The sequence below is a fragment of the Platichthys flesus genome, chromosome 14 (genome assembly GCF_949316205.1).
Source record: "Platichthys flesus chromosome 14, fPlaFle2.1, whole genome shotgun sequence".
Classification (NCBI taxonomy): domain Eukaryota; kingdom Metazoa; phylum Chordata; class Actinopteri; order Pleuronectiformes; family Pleuronectidae; genus Platichthys; species Platichthys flesus.
The window spans coordinates 2,185,230-2,203,889 of record NC_084958.1 but is presented as its reverse complement, the minus strand read 5'-3'; the positions used below and the strand labels follow the sequence as shown (position 1 = coordinate 2,203,889).

The 18,660-nt window shown below is 40.8% G+C and overlaps 2 protein-coding genes across 2 annotated transcripts; both read left to right on the top strand.

The window, feature by feature from the left end:
• The first annotated feature begins 679 nt into the window (after positions 1 to 679).
• On the top strand, positions 680 to 7,357 carry LOC133968712 (uncharacterized). The gene is made up of 7 exons (XM_062404892.1): positions 680 to 839; positions 3,716 to 3,860; positions 3,978 to 4,073; positions 4,458 to 4,602; positions 5,237 to 5,382; positions 5,549 to 5,688; positions 6,516 to 7,357. The coding sequence occupies exons 1-7, from the start codon at positions 740 to 742 to the stop codon at positions 6,662 to 6,664; spliced, it is 921 nt and encodes a 306-aa protein (XP_062260876.1). The 5' UTR covers positions 680 to 739; the 3' UTR covers positions 6,665 to 7,357.
• A 3,050-nt stretch (positions 7,358 to 10,407) lies between these two features.
• LOC133967945 (actin-related protein 2/3 complex subunit 5-like) lies at positions 10,408 to 17,893 on the top strand. The gene is made up of 4 exons (XM_062403669.1): positions 10,408 to 10,671; positions 13,310 to 13,382; positions 14,674 to 14,850; positions 17,207 to 17,893. Exons 1-4 carry the CDS (start codon positions 10,532 to 10,534, stop codon positions 17,267 to 17,269), a joined length of 453 nt encoding a protein of 150 aa, XP_062259653.1. The 5' UTR covers positions 10,408 to 10,531; the 3' UTR covers positions 17,270 to 17,893.
• The last annotated feature ends 767 nt before the right edge of the window (positions 17,894 to 18,660 follow it).

The following is an 18,660-nucleotide window of genomic DNA, read 5'->3' as shown; positions in this document are numbered from 1 at the left end:
TTTCAGGTCACATCGTTGAGCAACATTTACAGCTCATGTGTTTGCAATGTAGTTTTTTCATTATAGTTTCACTGCGTAGAATGTATTGCTATCTAGTGGGGAAGTGTCATGTTGCATCTGAATAACCCTCAGCTCACCCTCCCCTTCCAAACAGGAAAGGGAACCGTGATAACCTTCAGTTGTCATAAAAACTCAAAAGGTGTTTAGTTTGTCCAGTCTGGGCTACTGTAAACAACATGGCGGCCTCCATAGCGAGGACCCGCTCCCTTTAAATATAAAGAATTTCAAAATGAAGGGCCCAATCTAGGGAAACAACACTAGGATTGTTTATATTACATATCTACCAATAGATCAATTTCACCTAACTCTTACACACTGGACTTTTAGACAAAACTGTTTGTATTTTCACAACTTTCCTACTGAGGGCGCTATTCCTTGCCCTATACTTTTGCATCAGAACCATAGCCTGTATATAAAAGGCTCAGAACCTACAACGTTTTCAACAGTTTTGATCCATGTATCGTTGATTATAGTTTAATAAACATCCATGAAAATAAAGAGTTGAGCTGTTGTGAAAACAAATACTTTCTGCCTGGGGTCGTTTACGCAGAGCACGTGAAGGCATCGCTTGGACAACGTGCGTGCCAGTGTTGCTCCGCCCTCACTGCCACTGACAGTGAGACTTTCATACACGGTCTGTGAAACACAGCAGCGCCGACGCAGCACGGACGCAGTCACCATGAAGCCCATCAGTCTGTTCAGGATCCTTGTCATTCTCCTGTGTGCGGTGGTTTTTGTCGGAGTTCTGATTGTGAACGCTTTGGCCGGAGCGGGAAAAGGTGAGTTCAATGTCCTCAGTCAGAAGCAGCCTTAACTTCGTTGTTGTGTGTAAAGTTCTTTGAACTCCACTTGAAGGTGTTGAATAAGTCAGCTCGTCGAGCAGGAAGGTCTCCTGTTGCTTGTGGTTATGAAACCGTGTTTTCACTGAGCGTCACTCCTCTGTGGGAAAGATGCTCAGCTACAGCTCATTATGTCACAGCCACTGTTGCTCAACATTCAATGTAAACGATGGCCGTTCTTTCCATGGCTGTCCATATGTTAGTCAGCATGGTATGTAGCAGGAACAAGCCACGGTTGTAAAAACACGCAGTGGAAAAAGATGATTTTGTTTTCGAGCTGACGCGACCACTTTCCACTTTCACACGTAAATATTCACCAACACATGTTTTCTAGCTCCCCTCTAATTATTAATGTTTATTTAACAATGTATACAAACTTTGATCCTAACGGGTAAGTCAGGAGTTTATCCTGCCATTTCCACAGTGTCTAAAATAAATAAATATGTTACGGCATCGACTCCAAAAGAAATCACTGTTCGAATCTTTCTGAAAACTTCTTTAAACCAAACACATAGCTCCAGTAAAGACAGCAATGGTTCTGTTGTCTCTATATCCATTGGTGCCCTTTGACAGGAGGAAAAAACAAACATTATAAAATGCATTATAAATAGTCTCAATAGGGTGTGGCTCAAAAACCCGTTTCCAAACTGCACATTCACTGCTTCCCCCTAGTGCCTCAGCTCTGCTGGAGCCACTGCTGCCTTATCCCATCTCTGTTCCTGCCACATCGTCCCCACGGTTCAGATGAGTTATTTCCTGTAGGAGCTGCGGTCAGGGTAATAGTGTCCCTAATGTGCAACTAAACAGTGGTGGACTCAAACTAAATACTTTTACTCAAGTACAGTAGCCATCTACATTTTGATATACTTGCACTTTACAAACATATTCTCCACTGCTTCTTAGTTGGAAATATTATCTTGCCGTCGTCCACACATCGTTTCAGAATAAGATTTTTTTAAAGTCTCTGAAATTGAATTAGATAAGATACGCGTAGGTTCCCTATCTTTTTTATTTGTTGCATATTTGTAAAAAGCTGTTCTTTCCTTCCCACGGTATTCATCCCACCCTTCCTGTGACTCACTGGGTTGGTACTGTAAACACATTTCTGAACATATTTCTCTCCTTATTCTGCTGTAGGATTTTGAATTAAGGCCTTTAATTGTAATAGAAAGTTTATATATATATATTTTTTAACTTTTACTTCATTAAATGATCTGTTTACTGTTCAATACTATTGTCAGTACTGTTTCTGGGATGTAGTTTCCCTGGGACTTGGTGTCATGGAACCACAGTAATGTTCTGCTTTCTTAATCTCTGCACACAAATGAATAGTATTTGTTTTCTCTCCTCAAACCTGCCATTCTCTGTAGCAGTGATAACATTGTGTTGTTGATTTCATATTTCACCAACTGATGAGCCACAACATTGTAAATGATCTGTGTGTTTTTACATTTTGCAGCCATGAAAAATATTTGCAACTAGAAAGTAAGAGTTCAGAACGAAACAGGCCATTTACCCTGATCAGCCCCAACATTACAGCAGATATCTTAACGTGGCTGATGATAACGTTGAGCTCTTTAATCCTGCTGAAATAGCTGTTTTCCTTAAATGACACCTCCATACTTATTTTTTACAGTTTATTCACAGGTCTTTGTCCCAAAATCTTAATATAACAGCAGATGTCATTTTCTAAATAACTGTGTGCCTGGAACCTAGAAGCAGCAGTTTGTTTGCCTCGTTTCTATGTCAACATGACTCACAGATGTTGTTCCAAGTTTGGTGTCCTACACGTACATAGAGATGCACTGGTCTGATACTGAGACAACAGCTGATGGGTATTGTGTACACATGGTCTATGTACACAAACCCCCTGGCCCCAGTGTAACACTGGTCACTCTCTGTTTTAAACGTAGGACATCCATGTAACTCGGTCCAATAAGGTCCTCATCAACAGAAGGACAACTGAACATCATATCAACACAGCAGTTACACAACTACATCACAAGCATTAGAGGCAATGTGCACCCTTTAATAACCTAATAGAATTAGTCTGATTAACAAAAATCATTCACATCTTGGAGGGAGACAAAAAAAATAGGCTCAGCAGGTATGAAGCCATTTCATGCTTGTTGCTACAGCACGGTCTATGGCTACTACTTCTACATGATGATAAATGATAATTCAGTACATTTATTTATATGTATTTTAATTTTGACAATGCTCCACACATGATGATCCCAGTCTCTTCCAGACAGTAAGGGATGTAGTTTAATTATATGTACCTAAAGGATTTTTTAAACTGTTTATGAAATGGTCTCATTTTAATATTGTTACTTCTGTGTTACCTGCAACAGCGATAGAAAAGAACCTATTTTTTATAAATGTCTGTGGTCGGGTTGGAAAACCAGGGAGGTCAGACTGAAAGAGCAGGGTTAGGTTTGGTGTAAAACAAAATTATAATGTTGTCATATTACAGTTGTCAACCATACAGTTAAAAGAAAGTTGCCTCGCCTCATGGCTATGAATCCTCCAAACATCTGTGTGTATTTTTTTTCCCATGACAACGAGGCCAAAACAGTTTACGACTGGAGACAGTGGAAACACTACCGCTTTTGTCCACAGGGGCGCCAAAATCAAATAAAATTAAAGGTTTCTTGTAGGAGCTTTAAACAATGATACTGTATGAAAGACCTGTCAGGCTGCACAGAGCCGTGACCTCATCCCTCTACAGCATGTACTGGATAAACTGGAAAGGCAATGGTAAATATTGTCAGACGACGTTAGTGTTCTCTCTAACGCTTGTTACTGTTTTCCAGCATTTTTCAGTTCCAGTACTGGTAACGTGTCAGCCCGCTATGAGACAGGAATCACTCCAGCCGGCTGGACCTTCTCCATCTGGGGGGTTATCTATACCTGGCTCACCCTTATGGTCATATACATCACCTGCTATGTCTTCAGAGGGTAAGCTCCCTATTGTCAGCAGGTCACACTCAATATTTACTCATTTTCCCTCAACCTGTGTGATAGGAGTCATCACTCAGAGCGACATGAAACTGATCCTGCTCTTTCTGTTAATAGAGCCTGGGCTCAGTGTCTGCTGCCCTATGCCTTCTATTTCTGTTGGCTGTCCAACATGGTGATGAATGTGGCATGGCTGCTGCTGTGGGACAGAGAGTAAGTCTACTGTTCCTACCTATAAGTTCATTCATTAGCACTGAAACAAAGATTGATTTCAAATATTAGTATTATTTGTGGACTACTGAGCTGTGTATGCAGGGGGGAAGGTAAAATGATTCTAAAGACACAAATATTTTTCAGTATCACATTATTATTAACATGTCATCATTAATGCAAAACTTTATTTACAAGAATGAATTAAATTCTTGTACATTTTTTATTTTTACAAAAACAATTTATCTACTTGTATATGTCTGACTGTAAGAAGAAGTTAATGAGTATTCCAGGCAGAAATAACTCATTTACATGTTCTGTTGTAATAAACATTTAATATTACACATTTATAGTTCCTCTTTCTGTTTTTATTTCTTTGTCTTGCAGGATGATGCTGGCGTCTCTGGTTGTTTTAACCCTGATTTCAATTACCAACTACAGCGCTTTGTTCTTCTGTTGCTTTGCCACTGATTTCTATGGAATCTGGTTAAAAACATACCATCGCAAAGACCTGGCCTGTCTCTACATACTGGTACACACAAATGTGGCTTGAATTTAGATTAGAGTTCTTCACCAGCCTGAAAAGAAGCAGATATGTTCTATGGGAACCCGACCCAGACCCATCTATCCTTTGAAAGCCGTGACCGTGCATAACCGAAAAACACTCTAACCTGACCAGGAGACATGGACCCGATGGGCACAAGATCCACTCTGATTTAACAAGATACAGTTAATTCAATGGGTGTCAAAGCCAAACTTTGTGTCTTACCTAGTGTAACATTGGCAGCCTTGTCCCCTGTGCCTGGCCGTGATACATTGAGTATATCCTCCAATGTTTCGTAAAAAACATCCAGGTCTTCTGATATTCCTCTCTTGCATTAGTGAAATGGCAACATGGCTAATTTAATCCTTGTGATATCAGATTATATGTCAATTTATTGTCACATTGACGAACACGGCTCATTTACCATCATCTTTGCAGTTTTGATGCAGTATTATAAAAATAGCTTGGCATAACAAATAATGTTAAATAGACCTGACTGACTACAAAACGTGAATGCGATCCGTAAGGGGTCGGGTCGGTGAAGACCTCTAATTCAGGTATATTGAGTCTGTCTGCTGTGTATATATGTTCACTTTGTGCTTGTTAATGTTGATATGTTCAGGTCCAGAATGGTTTGGCTCTGTACACCACATGGACGTCCATCGCCTCTCTGATCAACTTCTCAGTGGTTCTCCACCTGTGGGGTGTTGACAAGAGCACAGCAGCCTCCGCCTCGCTGTGCCTCCTGTTTGGAGAGGTGGTTGCTTGGTAAGCTCTATTTAGGCGAGAGCATTTCAGAGGTCTGAGATGAGAAGAATGATCACATTTTAATTTACTTCTTTCCTTTGATCTTTTAGCATGCATCCATCACATAGATTGTTTTTTTTTTTTATGTAAAAGCCTTGACATTAAGAAAAACTCTGTCTGTGTGTAGGTTCATCCTTGAGAACTGGGTGCTGGACCGTTGGGTGCGTAACATCCTCACAGTGTACCCTGTGGTGATTGTGGCGCTGATCGGAAACATCGTCAAACATTTCAACCCAGATGATCCCACTATAAATTCCATCTTCATGGGTGAGTTTACCTTGTACATCAAGATTATTCACTTTTCATTCATTCTGGTGGATTCTAACAAGCTCTCCCCTTCCACCTGACATGTGTAACAGTCCAGAGTAAACAGATTACAGTCAGACAGGGCAAAACATACAAATCCTTATCCACACCCACCATGTCATTGTAAGGTGTCTGTAATTTAGCTTGAAAACAGAGAGCATAGACCTCTGCAAAGGCTTAAGCCTGGTTCACACTCACTGCCACCTATTTTCTCTGTGTGCTGCACTCCATTTACCGTAAAATAGATATAATGATCTTTCACCAAAGTTTCATTGTCTATCTGTTGAATATGTCCCAAACATAAATACTTATGCCTCAATCAGTACTCCACCTGCTTTTATTCAAGGAAACGCAATAGTCGTACCAGAAACCTCACGTAGCAGCTCCACAGCAGACATGAAACGAGACGTATGAGAAGCATGCACACACACCTTTGTGTGACCCAGGTGCAACATCTTATTTCACAGCGTTATAGAAAGTGAACAGGATAAAGGTTTTAGCACCATTGATAAGGGTAAACATTTTGAAGCATGACTGAAGGTCAATGATGGATTATTGACAGTAATGGTCGAGTATCTGAGGAGAAATACTTTGTATTAAGCAGTCCTGTTGCAATCATAGTCTATGTTCAGCAACCAGCAAGATGATGATCCACCATCAAGATCGGACGCCACTATAGTCCACAGTCATTGTCCTGTATATCATTTCTATTTTTATACCTAGGATAACTTAAGTCCTTGTGTTCGTCCCAATCACCCTGTGGGTCTTTTCTCCTTGTGTCCTGTCAGTTATTCTGCTGGTGTTGGTGTGTGTCCTGCTGGTGTCCCGTGTCTTCACAGTCATCTGGAAGAACAGGTGGAGGCCTCTCCACTCCCCAGGCTCAGCACGGGTGATGGTTTCACCTCTCGACAGCAGAAAATTCAGGATTTTCTCTTAAACCAGTAGGACCTGTCCCCCCTGCCGGCCCTCAGCTCTCAGCCCAGACACACCGACTTTATATTCTCATAAGCCAGATTTTGTCTCCTTTCATGCAGCTGTGCTTTTATATCTAAAACACTTTAAAATACTAACAAACTACTTTGTTTACCACTTACATTATTATTGTTCATATGCAAAGCACTTTTTACTGAATGACTTAATTACCATGTTTTGTATTGCTATTTGAAGGCAGTCTTATTTTTACATCAATGGCTTTTATAATTTTGTACCTACACAGTGGCTGTCAATATGTTTGTTTTTTGACAATATCATTTGACTAAGAAGACGCTTTGAATTCAGTCTGATTAGCTAAGTAAGACCCTGTTGCTTTATAAAACAGAGGAAAGGCCTGACTTGTCTCCCTCCAACTCATTGTCTGCTTTCATTATGCAGCTTCTCGCATGTGCAATGAGTGCTCTTCATTCAGACGGATTATGAACTCCCTCTTGGTTCCTCACACGGCTTAGCACTTTATTTTATTATCTTTTTTTTTTCTTGCTGTTTTCATTGCTTTTATCATATACCATGGATGTAACTCTAAGTGGGTGCATTGTACCCACAGTTTGAATTTTTTAAGAAGAAGAAATGCTCATGTTCCACATTCTTTTGTTTTTAAGGTGCAAATAAAATTTCCCTGTGAGGGACAATAAAGCTTATGAACACTGATTATTAAAACTTGCAAAGAAAATGTCGAACTTATGATTACATCTAAATGTACCTTTTAAATCTGAGACTGGAAACCTGTGAGTTCTAAACAGAGAGCAGCAGTGCAAGGATTCTTCTTCACACTGACTCTGTTTCAGAGATGCTGCATGAAAACAGAATCCCTGCCCTGCGGTCCGTGGACTCTCCTAAGTCCTGGTCTTCAAAACAGAATGAGAGTGAAGTTGTGATGTATTTAATCTCAGAATATATTGGAACAAACTTTAGACATCAAACTTCTGTATTACTTATCTACATGTTACATATTCTTATATGCAGATGAGGCAACTAAATGCTTCTCTTGGAGAACCCAGCACCATCTGTGTGGGAGTTAAACATATAGTTCTATTGATTTCATTTCATGGCTGTTAGTGAGCTTCACTCCACATAATGAGGGCCGTGTTTTACTTGAGTCCACTGTCATTTCACATTATTGTTGTGAGAACTCAGCTCTGGTCTTCAGCTTTGCTGGTGGCTTAGACAGTACAACATTCTCTCGTTTCTGTTGGTGCGAACTTTGACAATACCTTGCAGCTAATTTACTGTAGTTGATTTGTCAATGGACACTGGTGTCATCATATCTCCCAAGTGTTGAGGATGGAGACTGGTAGTGGGCGAATCTCTAGCGAGGGAAAGGAGTAATGATGAAAGAAATGCTGGTGATTCATGTGGATGAGAGCTGCTCGAGTTTACTGTGTGTCTTCCTCAGCTCAGTTATCCCAGACCACGCCTGTTGTGTTCTTCCAGAATCTGATCTCAGGATAAGGGTTTGGAGGGCCACAAGTGCAAAAGTATTAGGCACCTCATTAATGAATTAATAAGTACACAATTAAAAGTTAACTACAATAAATTTGTTTACAAATCAAATAAATGTACGATTTGTTATCCTAATGAGAGATAAGAGTTTATTATAAAAATGAGTACATTTTTTAATTAATCCATCAAATCTAATTAAAAAAGGGATTTACAGCAACAATGGATAACAGCCAATAAGTACATCATTTAAAAGGACAGATAATTGGAGAGAGGAGACTGTGTGTGTTTGTGTGTGTGTGCACGTGTGTTCAGTTCCAGAATGAGTATGGCAGGATTGTATAGATTTGTATTTATCGTTGAATGAAAAACAGGACCACCAGATTCACAACGAGCCTGAACTGCCACACGTTGTTTACAACATAAAGTGAGGAGTAAGTAACTAACACGTTCAGGACAATATATAGTTGAATAAAGCCCGCAACAGTTTTATCAGTGTGACCTCTGACTCATCTATCATCACCTCATTAGCACCGTCATGGCAACCACTTTTGCTCATAGCGCACACACACACATTCTGTGGCCACAATGAACAATCAGTGAACTGATTCAGTGATGTCAGTTACACAGCGGTCTGCGATCATACTGCAGCTAAAAACCGTATGGAACTGACCACAGAGCAGTGAGCGACCATGTACAGCGCTCGGGGAGCAGATGTTGGGGGCGTAAGGTGCCTTGCTCAGGGGCACTAGACAGGGTAGGGAGACTCTTGGATTTTTGGACAGATCAATCCAGGTTCGTCTTTTGTTGTCTCTCCATGGAGTCGAACCAGAGACGAACCAGAGACCTTCTCTGCCCATAGTCCAAGTTTCTGCCACTAGACCACCGCCTTACAAGTTGGATTCCCTAAATGTACACACATGATTTGGGCCCAGGGCGCCTGATAATACTTGGTCTAGTGGCCATCTGCAGGCAAATGTACAATAAGGAAACAGCAAAGAAAAGGTCTGTGAACAGGGAGGTGTCATGCAGATGTAGTTCAACAGAAATGAAAGATTTGGCAGGAAAATGTCAACAACTCGTGTTCCTTCTGACTTGCTGTCGCATTTCGAACTACATTCTGTGGGCTGAGTTTATCTGGTCAGATTAACTTAATATTAACGTTTTCTTAATGTGAGCTTCATTAATGTGTTTTTTATTTGTTCTGTGCTGAAATTGAGTTTAGCGTAAAATGTACTTTGAAGAGGCCTTTAAGTCAAGAAGTGTGTGTTATTGTGTCAAGCACATATGGCTTATAACACAGTGACACCACAAACAGCTCCATGTCGTCACAAATGGAGTTTGATTACTTTGGGATTTGTGTCCTCATCAGTGTACTGACGTGATTTAACATCTTTGTTGCTTCTAGTTATTTAGTTTGCTTTGCTTTCCTGCCCTCCAGTGGTCATAACCAAATAATGCAGGTGTCATACCATATATGTTTTCTATAAGTCTTGCTTTGATGAGCATATGGATTTGGCTTTATCCTATCATGCTAGTTTGTTCATTATAAATGTTGTATTATGTTTGCAGTGGATGTACAGTACAGCTACATATCTTAAAACATCTTAATAGATCAAGACACGATTTCCCTTCTCCCCACTAAGACTGCTGCCTGGGACAAATACATTTAGGCTGCATCCACGCCAATATGTTTTCAATTTAAAAACGTTGCCTTAAAATTAAAACATATTAGTAGTTGTGTGGATTTTGCCTCAAATTTATCAATTTCTGCTAGTTGCAGTATCTTCAGAGAAGCTGCAATGTATGAAATGTTCTGGATATTCTGAAAATGATCGATATGAGGCATAAATAGCCCAACATTTAAAATTCTTCATACGCATTTTGTTCGGTTATCTAAAGGAGTATTAATATATTGAATAATGATACACAACAATCTGATTACATAGAAAACAACATATGCAGATGAAGCCATTTGTCCCTAATAAGTGGATGCAGCTTGATCATTTTAAATTGGATATTTTTCCATACACGTGATTGCTCTGTATGTTTACTTATTTTAAATCATACATATTCTTAAATACCAACAGTGAAAATGCCCAGTTAAGTTGAAGGAAAACTAGTATTAGTACTAACTTAATACTGTATAACCACAAGTAGACTTTCATAGACTACACCACTACTCACTCCACACCAGTAGGTGGCGGCCAGACAAGAGTACTCTGGTATAGAAACGAGCAACGAAGCCGAAGAAGAACTCTCGTAGCAGGAAGTGAAGTAGCGGTAGGTGGACACTGGACAGCTCAGCTGCTAATATCTGCTGTACTGAAACCCTGTTTCTCTCCGAATAGAACATCTTACTGCGTCCATCATGTCCAAAAGTTCACTGTCAGACCGCTTCAGGAAAGTGGACGTGGATGAATACGACGAGAACAAGTTTGTGGACGAGGAGGAGGGAGGAGAGAACCAGGGCGGCCCGGACGAAAGCGAAGTGGACGGTCTGCTCAGACAATATCCTTCTAGTTAGTAGATGTGTTAATGTGCATGAAGCCAGTTTTCCACCCAGGCTCATGAACGGTCTCCTCACAGTGACTGGGACAGAGCTGCTGGCGTGGTGCAGCGAGCTGGCGGCCCTGAGGAGGCCCAGCGGGCACTGGGCCACTCCGGTGTATTAATACTTATTCTGATACATCGGAGTGACGTCCACCATGTGCAGTGAGGTAAGTGAGACGGGACTGGCGTGGGTTGGATTCACTCTGACCAGGTAGCTGCACATTTCCGTGTTGAACCTGGTTTCCGGGTGTGAGTTGACAGGAGGAGGGTGTGGTCGCACTGTCGTCAGTGTAGTGAGAGAGTTGTACTTGAGTACGTGTACTACATTCTGTGTACTCACCTGTGTACTACTATCAACTGTTACCATGGTGATCACACATCAGCCCACTCAGTCAAATCACTAAATTCTAATGTGTTCAAATAGGGTCGATGCACTTTACATATTCCTATAAACTATAATGTACTAATAATTTACTATACCAATACTTAACTATACCAATACTTTACTATACTGGTACTGTATGTTACACTTCATTGTAGTGGTACTTTGCAGCATTTGTAATGTACTTAAGACTAGACTACTGTACTTAGCTATACTATAGTATGAATATATTGTATCAGTTTAATATACTAGAGTAATAAACTATAAGTATACTTTTCTATAACTATACTGTACAATAACTTTACTATACTATTCTACACTGCTATTACTTTATTATAATGCAACTGTACTATAATTATATTACACTGCCACTATACAGTATCATAACTACTATCCTACTACAGTGTACTATTCTATTCTACACTACTGTTCTATAACTATATTATATTGTACTGTCATATTCATCTGCAATATACTAAACTAAAATAGTGTGATTACTATACTATAGTGAACTATACTTTACTAATATACTATATTGTATAATAATATAATTATATTAAAATAAGATTAGATAAAATAATCTTTTATTTGTTCCACTATGGGGGGTTTGCTGTGTTACAAAAATAAAGTAAACATAAACTTGAAGAAATAGGAAAGGTAGAATAGTATATACGTTGTAAATAGATGTTTAAGTTGAACCTGAGTGTGATAGATTAGGTGCTTGTGGTGTATTGGGAACAGAGCAGATTGTACAGCAGCAGGAAGGAACCGCCCGTGAGATCTCCCATTCAGCACTGTGGGTTGATCCACCTGTGACTGAGGCAGTTCTCAGAGCTGCTCTCTTCTGTCCCACCACCTCCACTGAGTCGATCACGAGCTTCTCTCCACTCCACTCTCTCCCTGTTTGCTGTCGAGATCCTGCTACTCCAGCAGACCACTCAAAGGAGGAGGGGAGAGGTGGTGGTCTAGTGGCAGAAACTTGGACTATGGGCAGAGAAGGTCTCTGGTTCGTCTCTGGTTCGACTCCACGTAGAGACAACAAAAGACGAACCTGGATTGATCTGTCCAAAAATCCAAGATTTTCCCTACCCTGTCTAGGGGCAAGGCACCTTACTCCCCCAACATCTGCTCCCCGAGCGCCGTACATGGTCGCTCACTGCTCTGTGTGTCCTGCACCAGATGGGTTAAAAGCAGTGTTAATTTTGGCAGCTATTTTTGATTTAGTCTTAGTCTTAGTCTTTTGACGAAAATGCAAATTAGTTTTAGTCACATTTAGTCATTTTTATCCTTCTTAGTTTTAGTCTAGTTTTAGGCGACGAAAACTAATTCCATTTGAGTCTAGTTTTAGTCACATTTAATAGCCACATTAAACTCCTTTTCTATAAAAACATATAGCTGCAGCCTAGTAGTTCAAAAATATATATATTTAATTTTAAATGTGAAAACAAAAAGGGAGAGCAGGTCAGACTGGAGCCGGACACAGAAACTGAACATCGGTACAAACCAACTGCAGCTTCTGCTCTGATCAAGAAGCTGAAGCGCTGATCTCTGAGCAGCTGAGACCAGAGAAACTCTGTGTTTTCACTGTTTCCATAGTTAAGAAGCAGTCAGTCACCTAGAGGCTGCTCATAGAGAACGAGCTCTGCTTTCACTGTGTCTCTCTGAGCGAGTGCGCGGGGCGGAGCTAAGGACCGGTGCGCTATCTGGGGCGCACACAGACACACTCACTCGCCCGCTCCTGATACTACATGACGGCCTGATACGATGATGTTTTAAAAATGATTGTGACTTAGTCATCCACCAACATTTTCGTCTTGTCTCGTCAACGAAAATTAAAATAGATTTCGTCATAGTTTTTATTTTCAAAGATTTGTTTTCGTTACGTCTTCGTCTCGTCTTCGTCATGGAAAAAGGGTCATTAACGAATATATTTCGTCATAGTCTTCGTCAACGAAATTAACACTGGATAAAAGCAGAGGTTAAATTTCCCTACCTGCATGAGTGTGCCTGTGCATGTCTGTGCATGTGTTTGGGACAAATAAATGCATCTTAACCTTAATCTTAATCTTAATGTTATTCTTAAAATAATGTACCAATGTTCCTTTATGCTGCTGTGTAAAGAGAATCTCAGTGTTTATTTAGCAGAAAAGGGAAATGCACATGTATCTCCCACCTGTCTGTAGAAAGTCTGTAGTCCTTAACAGCTGTTTGCAAGGGGAACATGACTGCTGCTCTCCAGGCTGTGCTGAAGAACCCTCCAGTCAACTCAAAGAACCAGAACGCCAAGGTATCAGTCTAAGTTTTTGCACAGTATCTTTGTGTGTCTACAGCAATACTCTCACTGGGTGATATAAGATGAGGTATTACTTTCTCTGTGATCTGATATTCCTCTCCTCCTCTTCTCCTCCTCCTTGTTGTTCATCAATGAAGCAAACAGAAGTTTTATGAACGTTTATATCTATGTATGAATCAAAGGTTTTTACTGTATAACAATATTAAATTACCATAATATGATACTGCCTAAGACAACACGTAGAAGATGAGAATATTTAGTCACATAAATATTCACCCATCGTTAGGTGTTACATATTTAATGGTTTACATGTTCCTTAGTTCGACAGCTATAACTTTTAGTTAAAATGTCCCGTCCACGTGTAGCCTGTAAATTCTGAAAACCCAGTTTATATCAAATCTGACACAAGAGACAGGGAGCACTGCATCCTCAGACCTGGAGCAGAACCTGAATATGATCAAACCCTTTATGGGAACCTGGCCCAGTTCGTCCTGTCAGGCTCTGTATCCACAGACGCTCAGCTGAGGGTTCACCTGCGGTTCGGTTTCCAAAGACGCCCCGCCCAAACTCAGATAACTTTTCTTTTCACTTCCCCCTCTCTTCTCTGTGTTTGACCATATTTATTCTCACTTTAAATCTGAATGTTTTTCTTCATTTATGCAACTTTCTCCCAATGCACTTCCATGTATCCGAGGCTGCGCCGTCTTCGGATTTTCGCTCAATCATTCCTGATTTCATGTTCTTTGCAGTTTCTGTGATTGTGTGTGCGCACACAGAAATTCCATCTCATGCCCTTTTATGGGCATTGGCAGGGCATTACCTATGCTAATTAGAAAGGACTGACACACACTTTCACTTAGGAACACATGGTTTCATCAATATAAGAACACTGATACGAACAATTGTACAGTTTAAGAACAAAGAAGAAAGAAAGAAAATTCATTAGAAAATATTGGTGAATGAGGCCCAATGAACATATTGAAGGTTTAGATGATATTATGGCCACAGGATTTTTCCCAATTCTTAATATTTAAACTAAAGTTGTAAATTTGTTTTGCAAAGGTAGGATACTCTTTTTTTCTATCCAATCTTTTGCGTCTTGTTGTCAACCCATGCATCTCATTCCACAGAGCTCATACCTTCATAAAGTGTAATCTATGAAACACATCACGTACACAAGCCTGTCCGTCAGCTCTGCAGTCAGCAGAGTTGTTATGGGACTGAAGAGCGAGACGGACGAGTCGTTAACCTGTGAGTTGTGTGACTCTTTCTTCCCTCTGTGTAGGATCGAGCTGAGCTGCTGGTGGTCAGAGTGCTGAGCAGTTTTAAGAGCAGTGACATAGAGAAAGCTGTTGGATCACTGGACAAAGCAGGAGTGGACCTGTTGATGAAATACATCTACAGAGGCTTCGAGAAACCCTCTGACAACAGCAGCGCTGTGCTGCTGCAGTGGCATGAACGGGTATGCAGTTGATATATAATACGTATAAAATTAAATCATTTCAGTGAAGCAAAATTAATTTAATATTTTGTTAAATTTTTGACGGGAAATATAATAAATCCACCCCTGCAGAAAACACATTTTACAAATTCACTCATACTGAGTATGAAGTCAACTAAAAACCTGGGTCTCATGTCCACAGCTGTTTGCTCAGTAGATGAATGTCTGAAATCCAGCATCACAGTGAAAAACTTGAGTCTAGCCACAAACAGAAGAAATCCGAGCTTCTCTCCACTCCACTCTCTCCCTGTTTGCTGTCGAGATCCTGCTACTCCAGCAGACCACTCAAAGGAGGAGGGGAGAGGCGGTGGTCTAGTGGCAGAAACTTGGACTATGGGCAGAGAAGGTCTCTGGTTCGTCTCTGGTTCGACTCCACGTAGAGACAACAAAAGACGAACCTGGATTGATCTGTCCAAAAATCCAAGATTTTCCCTACCCTGTCTAGGGGCAAGGCACCTTACTCCCCAACATCTGCTCCCCGAGCGCCGTACATGGTCGCTCACTGCTCTGTGTGTCCTGCACCAGATGGGTTAAAAGCAGTGTTAATTTTGGCAGCTATTTTTGATTTAGTATTAGTCTTAGTCTTTTGACGAAAATGCAAATTAGTTTTAGTCACATTTAGTCATTTTTATCCTTCTTAGTTTTAGTCTAGTTTTAGTCGACGAAAACTAATTCCATTTGAGTCTAGTTTTAATCACATTTAATAGCCACATTAAACTCCTTTTCTATAAAAACATATAGCTGCAGCCTAGTAGTTCAAAAATATATATTTAATTTTAAATGTGAAAACAAAAAGGGAGAGCAGGTCAGACTGGAGCCGGACACAGAAACTGAACATCGGTACAAACCAACTGCAGAAGAAACAGAAGAAATCCAGTTTGACAGAGCTCCACTGTGGCCAACATATCTAAAGCATACTGTTGGTTTGCTCCTGAAATGTACAATGGTCAGTTCATGACACTATGCCCACAGTTACTGTGAGAACAGCTGGTGAAGGATATGAGAGGAACTAGTATTCCTAACAAACATTTCTGAGAGACAGATCAGGTAAAAAAAAACTAAAGAAGTGGCTTGGATCAGAGTTTCCACTTCCTGTCAAGCTCTCCTCTGGAGGTTTTTGTTTTGTTTTAACCAATAAGTGTGGAGACATTATCTAGAAACTGATGTGCAGAGTTCAGGGGAGATGAGGTGAGAGTAAGAAAGATGTTCTTTACTTCATATGCTCTCCGCACAGGTGCCACCCATCACAAATACTAAGTCGAACAATACAATTCAGTTTTACTTGTATAGTGTAAAATCCTAACATGAATTACCTCAAAGCCCTCCCACTGAGGACTGGAGTGGCGTTCTGGTCTGGATGGAGGATCGTGGTCCTGCTGGATGCTGACCATGGACTGTGATTGCAGCGGGACTGCTTAGCATGTCATGTTGGGGATGCTTACCCTCATCAAATGCTGCTAGAGACTTTTATCTTTAATCTTGAAGACTTTAATCTTGATGATGTTTTCCTGCACGTGGCATCTATTGCACTTCTGTCCGTCCTGGGAGAGGGACCCCTCACATGTGGCTCTCTCTGAGGTTTCTATGTATTTTTACCCTGTTAAAAGGGTTTTTAGTAGTTTTTCCTTACTCTTGATGAGGGTTAAGGACAGAGGATGTAACACCCTGTTAAAGCCCTATGAGATGAATTGTAATTTGTGAATATGGGCTATACAAATAAAATTTGATTGATTGATTGACTTCTAGCAGAGCCAGACTCAGTGTGAGGAAACATCGGCCTCGACCGGTAAATGGTATAAAATCTGTGGGACGTCACCAGAGCTCTGCAGTCTGACCTCCTAGTATATATAAATGAGATAGAGGCTCTGTGTGGACAGTCCATCAGAATGATGTGATGTACAGCGGCTTTGGCTGAGGGGTAGAGCGGTTGTCCTTCAACCAGAAGGTTGGCCGTTCAATCCCAGTCCTCCCCATCTTCAATGCTCCTCATAGAAAGAAAAAAAAGTGCTGCTAATAGAAGCACTGTATGAATTTGTGTGTGAATGGTAAACTGTAATGTAAATGTAAATATAAAGCACTTTGAGCGGTTATCAAGAATAGATAAGCAATATGTAATGTATCAAAATACAATCCATTTCCCATTTACATAAACAAGACATTGATTCAATGTAAATCCACAAAGAAAAGGTAAACATGCTTTTCTTTCAGAGAGAAGAAGAGCCCTGGTTACCTCGGTACTTCATCTGTATACAAAAATACATTTCCCCATTGTTTTTTTTACACTGCATCTAATGTGTGCGTATGTTTGTGTCCTCAGGCTCTGGCAGTGGGAGGAGTGGGCTCCATAGTCAGAGTGCTGACTGCCAGGAAGACTGTCTGATCGTCAAACATGGTCCATGAGTAAACGGACGTCAAACCGTTGACTGAGACGCGTCTCCTCTTTCTCTGCTTTGGGACATGATTAGCCTTTTGTTTTCATACTGGAACGGAGTGTCTTCCTGATCCAGTTCTCTCCTCTTTTTTTCTGCACTCACTATTTTCAGTCACACCTCTGGGGTTTGGATGTGCTGGCAGTCAGACAGGGAGGTGCTGGCACCTCACACTGTCTGCGTCTGCCAGCCGTGCAGAGAGAAGACACATGTCTGTCCAAAGCAGCGCCTCGCTCCTTTCAAACTGCTTCACAGCTGCTCTGCTGCCTCCGCTGGCTGCTCACTGCAACATCTCCTCCTCTTCTCTCTTCCCCTCCTCCCTCTCAGGCCTGACTCATCCAGGTTGAGGAAATGGAAAAGACTCTTCTTGGCTGGACTGTCACAGACTGGTGACCTGTCCAGGGCGTTTCCCTGCCTTTTTTGCCCAGTGCATGCTGGGTTGTTTTCCCCCTAACATTCTAACTTCTGAACATCTTTGTTCATTGACTTTTTTTCTACTTAGACCAACTCCACATTGCTTATATTGTTTCTTTTTTTACCTGAAATAAAAGACAAAATAATGTACTACATCGGAATTTTGGCTGATTGTATTCTTGTCTCATAATGAGAAAACCTTCCTCATCTCGCTGTCTCACTTTGTCTCATCATTTGCTACTGACAAGACCAGGTTGGCAGCATGAAATCAATTCACTGTGACGGCAGCTGAAGTATCTGTTGAGTCAGTTTTGATGCTGGTAGGGGAGAGGAGCATTAGAGCAAATACAGTAGCTGTGTGGTTTGAGCTGCTTCAGGTGTACATTTCACATCAGGTCCTGCTGAATCAGTCAGGTTCTTTCTAAACTTGTTGTGAAAAGTGATCGCTTAGTGAACATGGTATTAGCAGGGGACGGCTAAAGGCAGTTCTAAAAGACATAACTGTACAATACAGTATTGTAGCAACAGTCAGGAAATGATGAAGTTGAAAAAGATCCTACATGAGTCCTTTGGGCCGACAAAGTGTTACACATAATTTACAAACGCAAAGTAACATTTACAAATGATCACAATGATTTGTGTTATTTGGGGGACTGGCATGCGTGTTCCAAACTGCAAATACCAAGCAATAAACACATAAAACTAAAAATGGCACTCAGTGGAGCACATACCAAAGAGACCCTAGTCTCCTCAAGCTGCACCTAATTTCACACATAGATATCAGTCCCCTCCATGTACCTGATGTTTTTCGTCATGGTGCATGCAGAAAATGGGGACTAACGTACCATCTTGCAATGTTAAAGTAACAACAAAATCCTTCCGCCAAGTGTTGTGGACATCCGTTCAGTTGTTTCAGTCTTGTCTTGCT

Excerpts from the sequence above, each read along its gene's own strand:
- LOC133968712 (XM_062404892.1), top strand. The coding sequence starts at position 740 with ATGAAGCCCATCAGTCTGTTCAGGATCCTTGTCATTCTCCTGTGTGCG. Across the intron at positions 840-3,715 it reads TTTGGCCGGAGCGGGAAAAG|CATTTTTCAGTTCCAGTACT; the intron begins GTGAGTTCAATG and ends ACTGTTTTCCAG. Across the intron at positions 5,689-6,515 it reads TATAAATTCCATCTTCATGG|TTATTCTGCTGGTGTTGGTG; the intron begins GTGAGTTTACCT and ends GTGTCCTGTCAG.
- LOC133967945 (XM_062403669.1), top strand. The coding sequence starts at position 10,532 with ATGTCCAAAAGTTCACTGTCAGACCGCTTCAGGAAAGTGGACGTGGAT. Across the intron at positions 10,672-13,309 it reads GTGGACGGTCTGCTCAGACA|GGGGAACATGACTGCTGCTC; the intron begins ATATCCTTCTAG and ends AGCTGTTTGCAA. Across the intron at positions 13,383-14,673 it reads CAAAGAACCAGAACGCCAAG|GATCGAGCTGAGCTGCTGGT; the intron begins GTATCAGTCTAA and ends CCCTCTGTGTAG.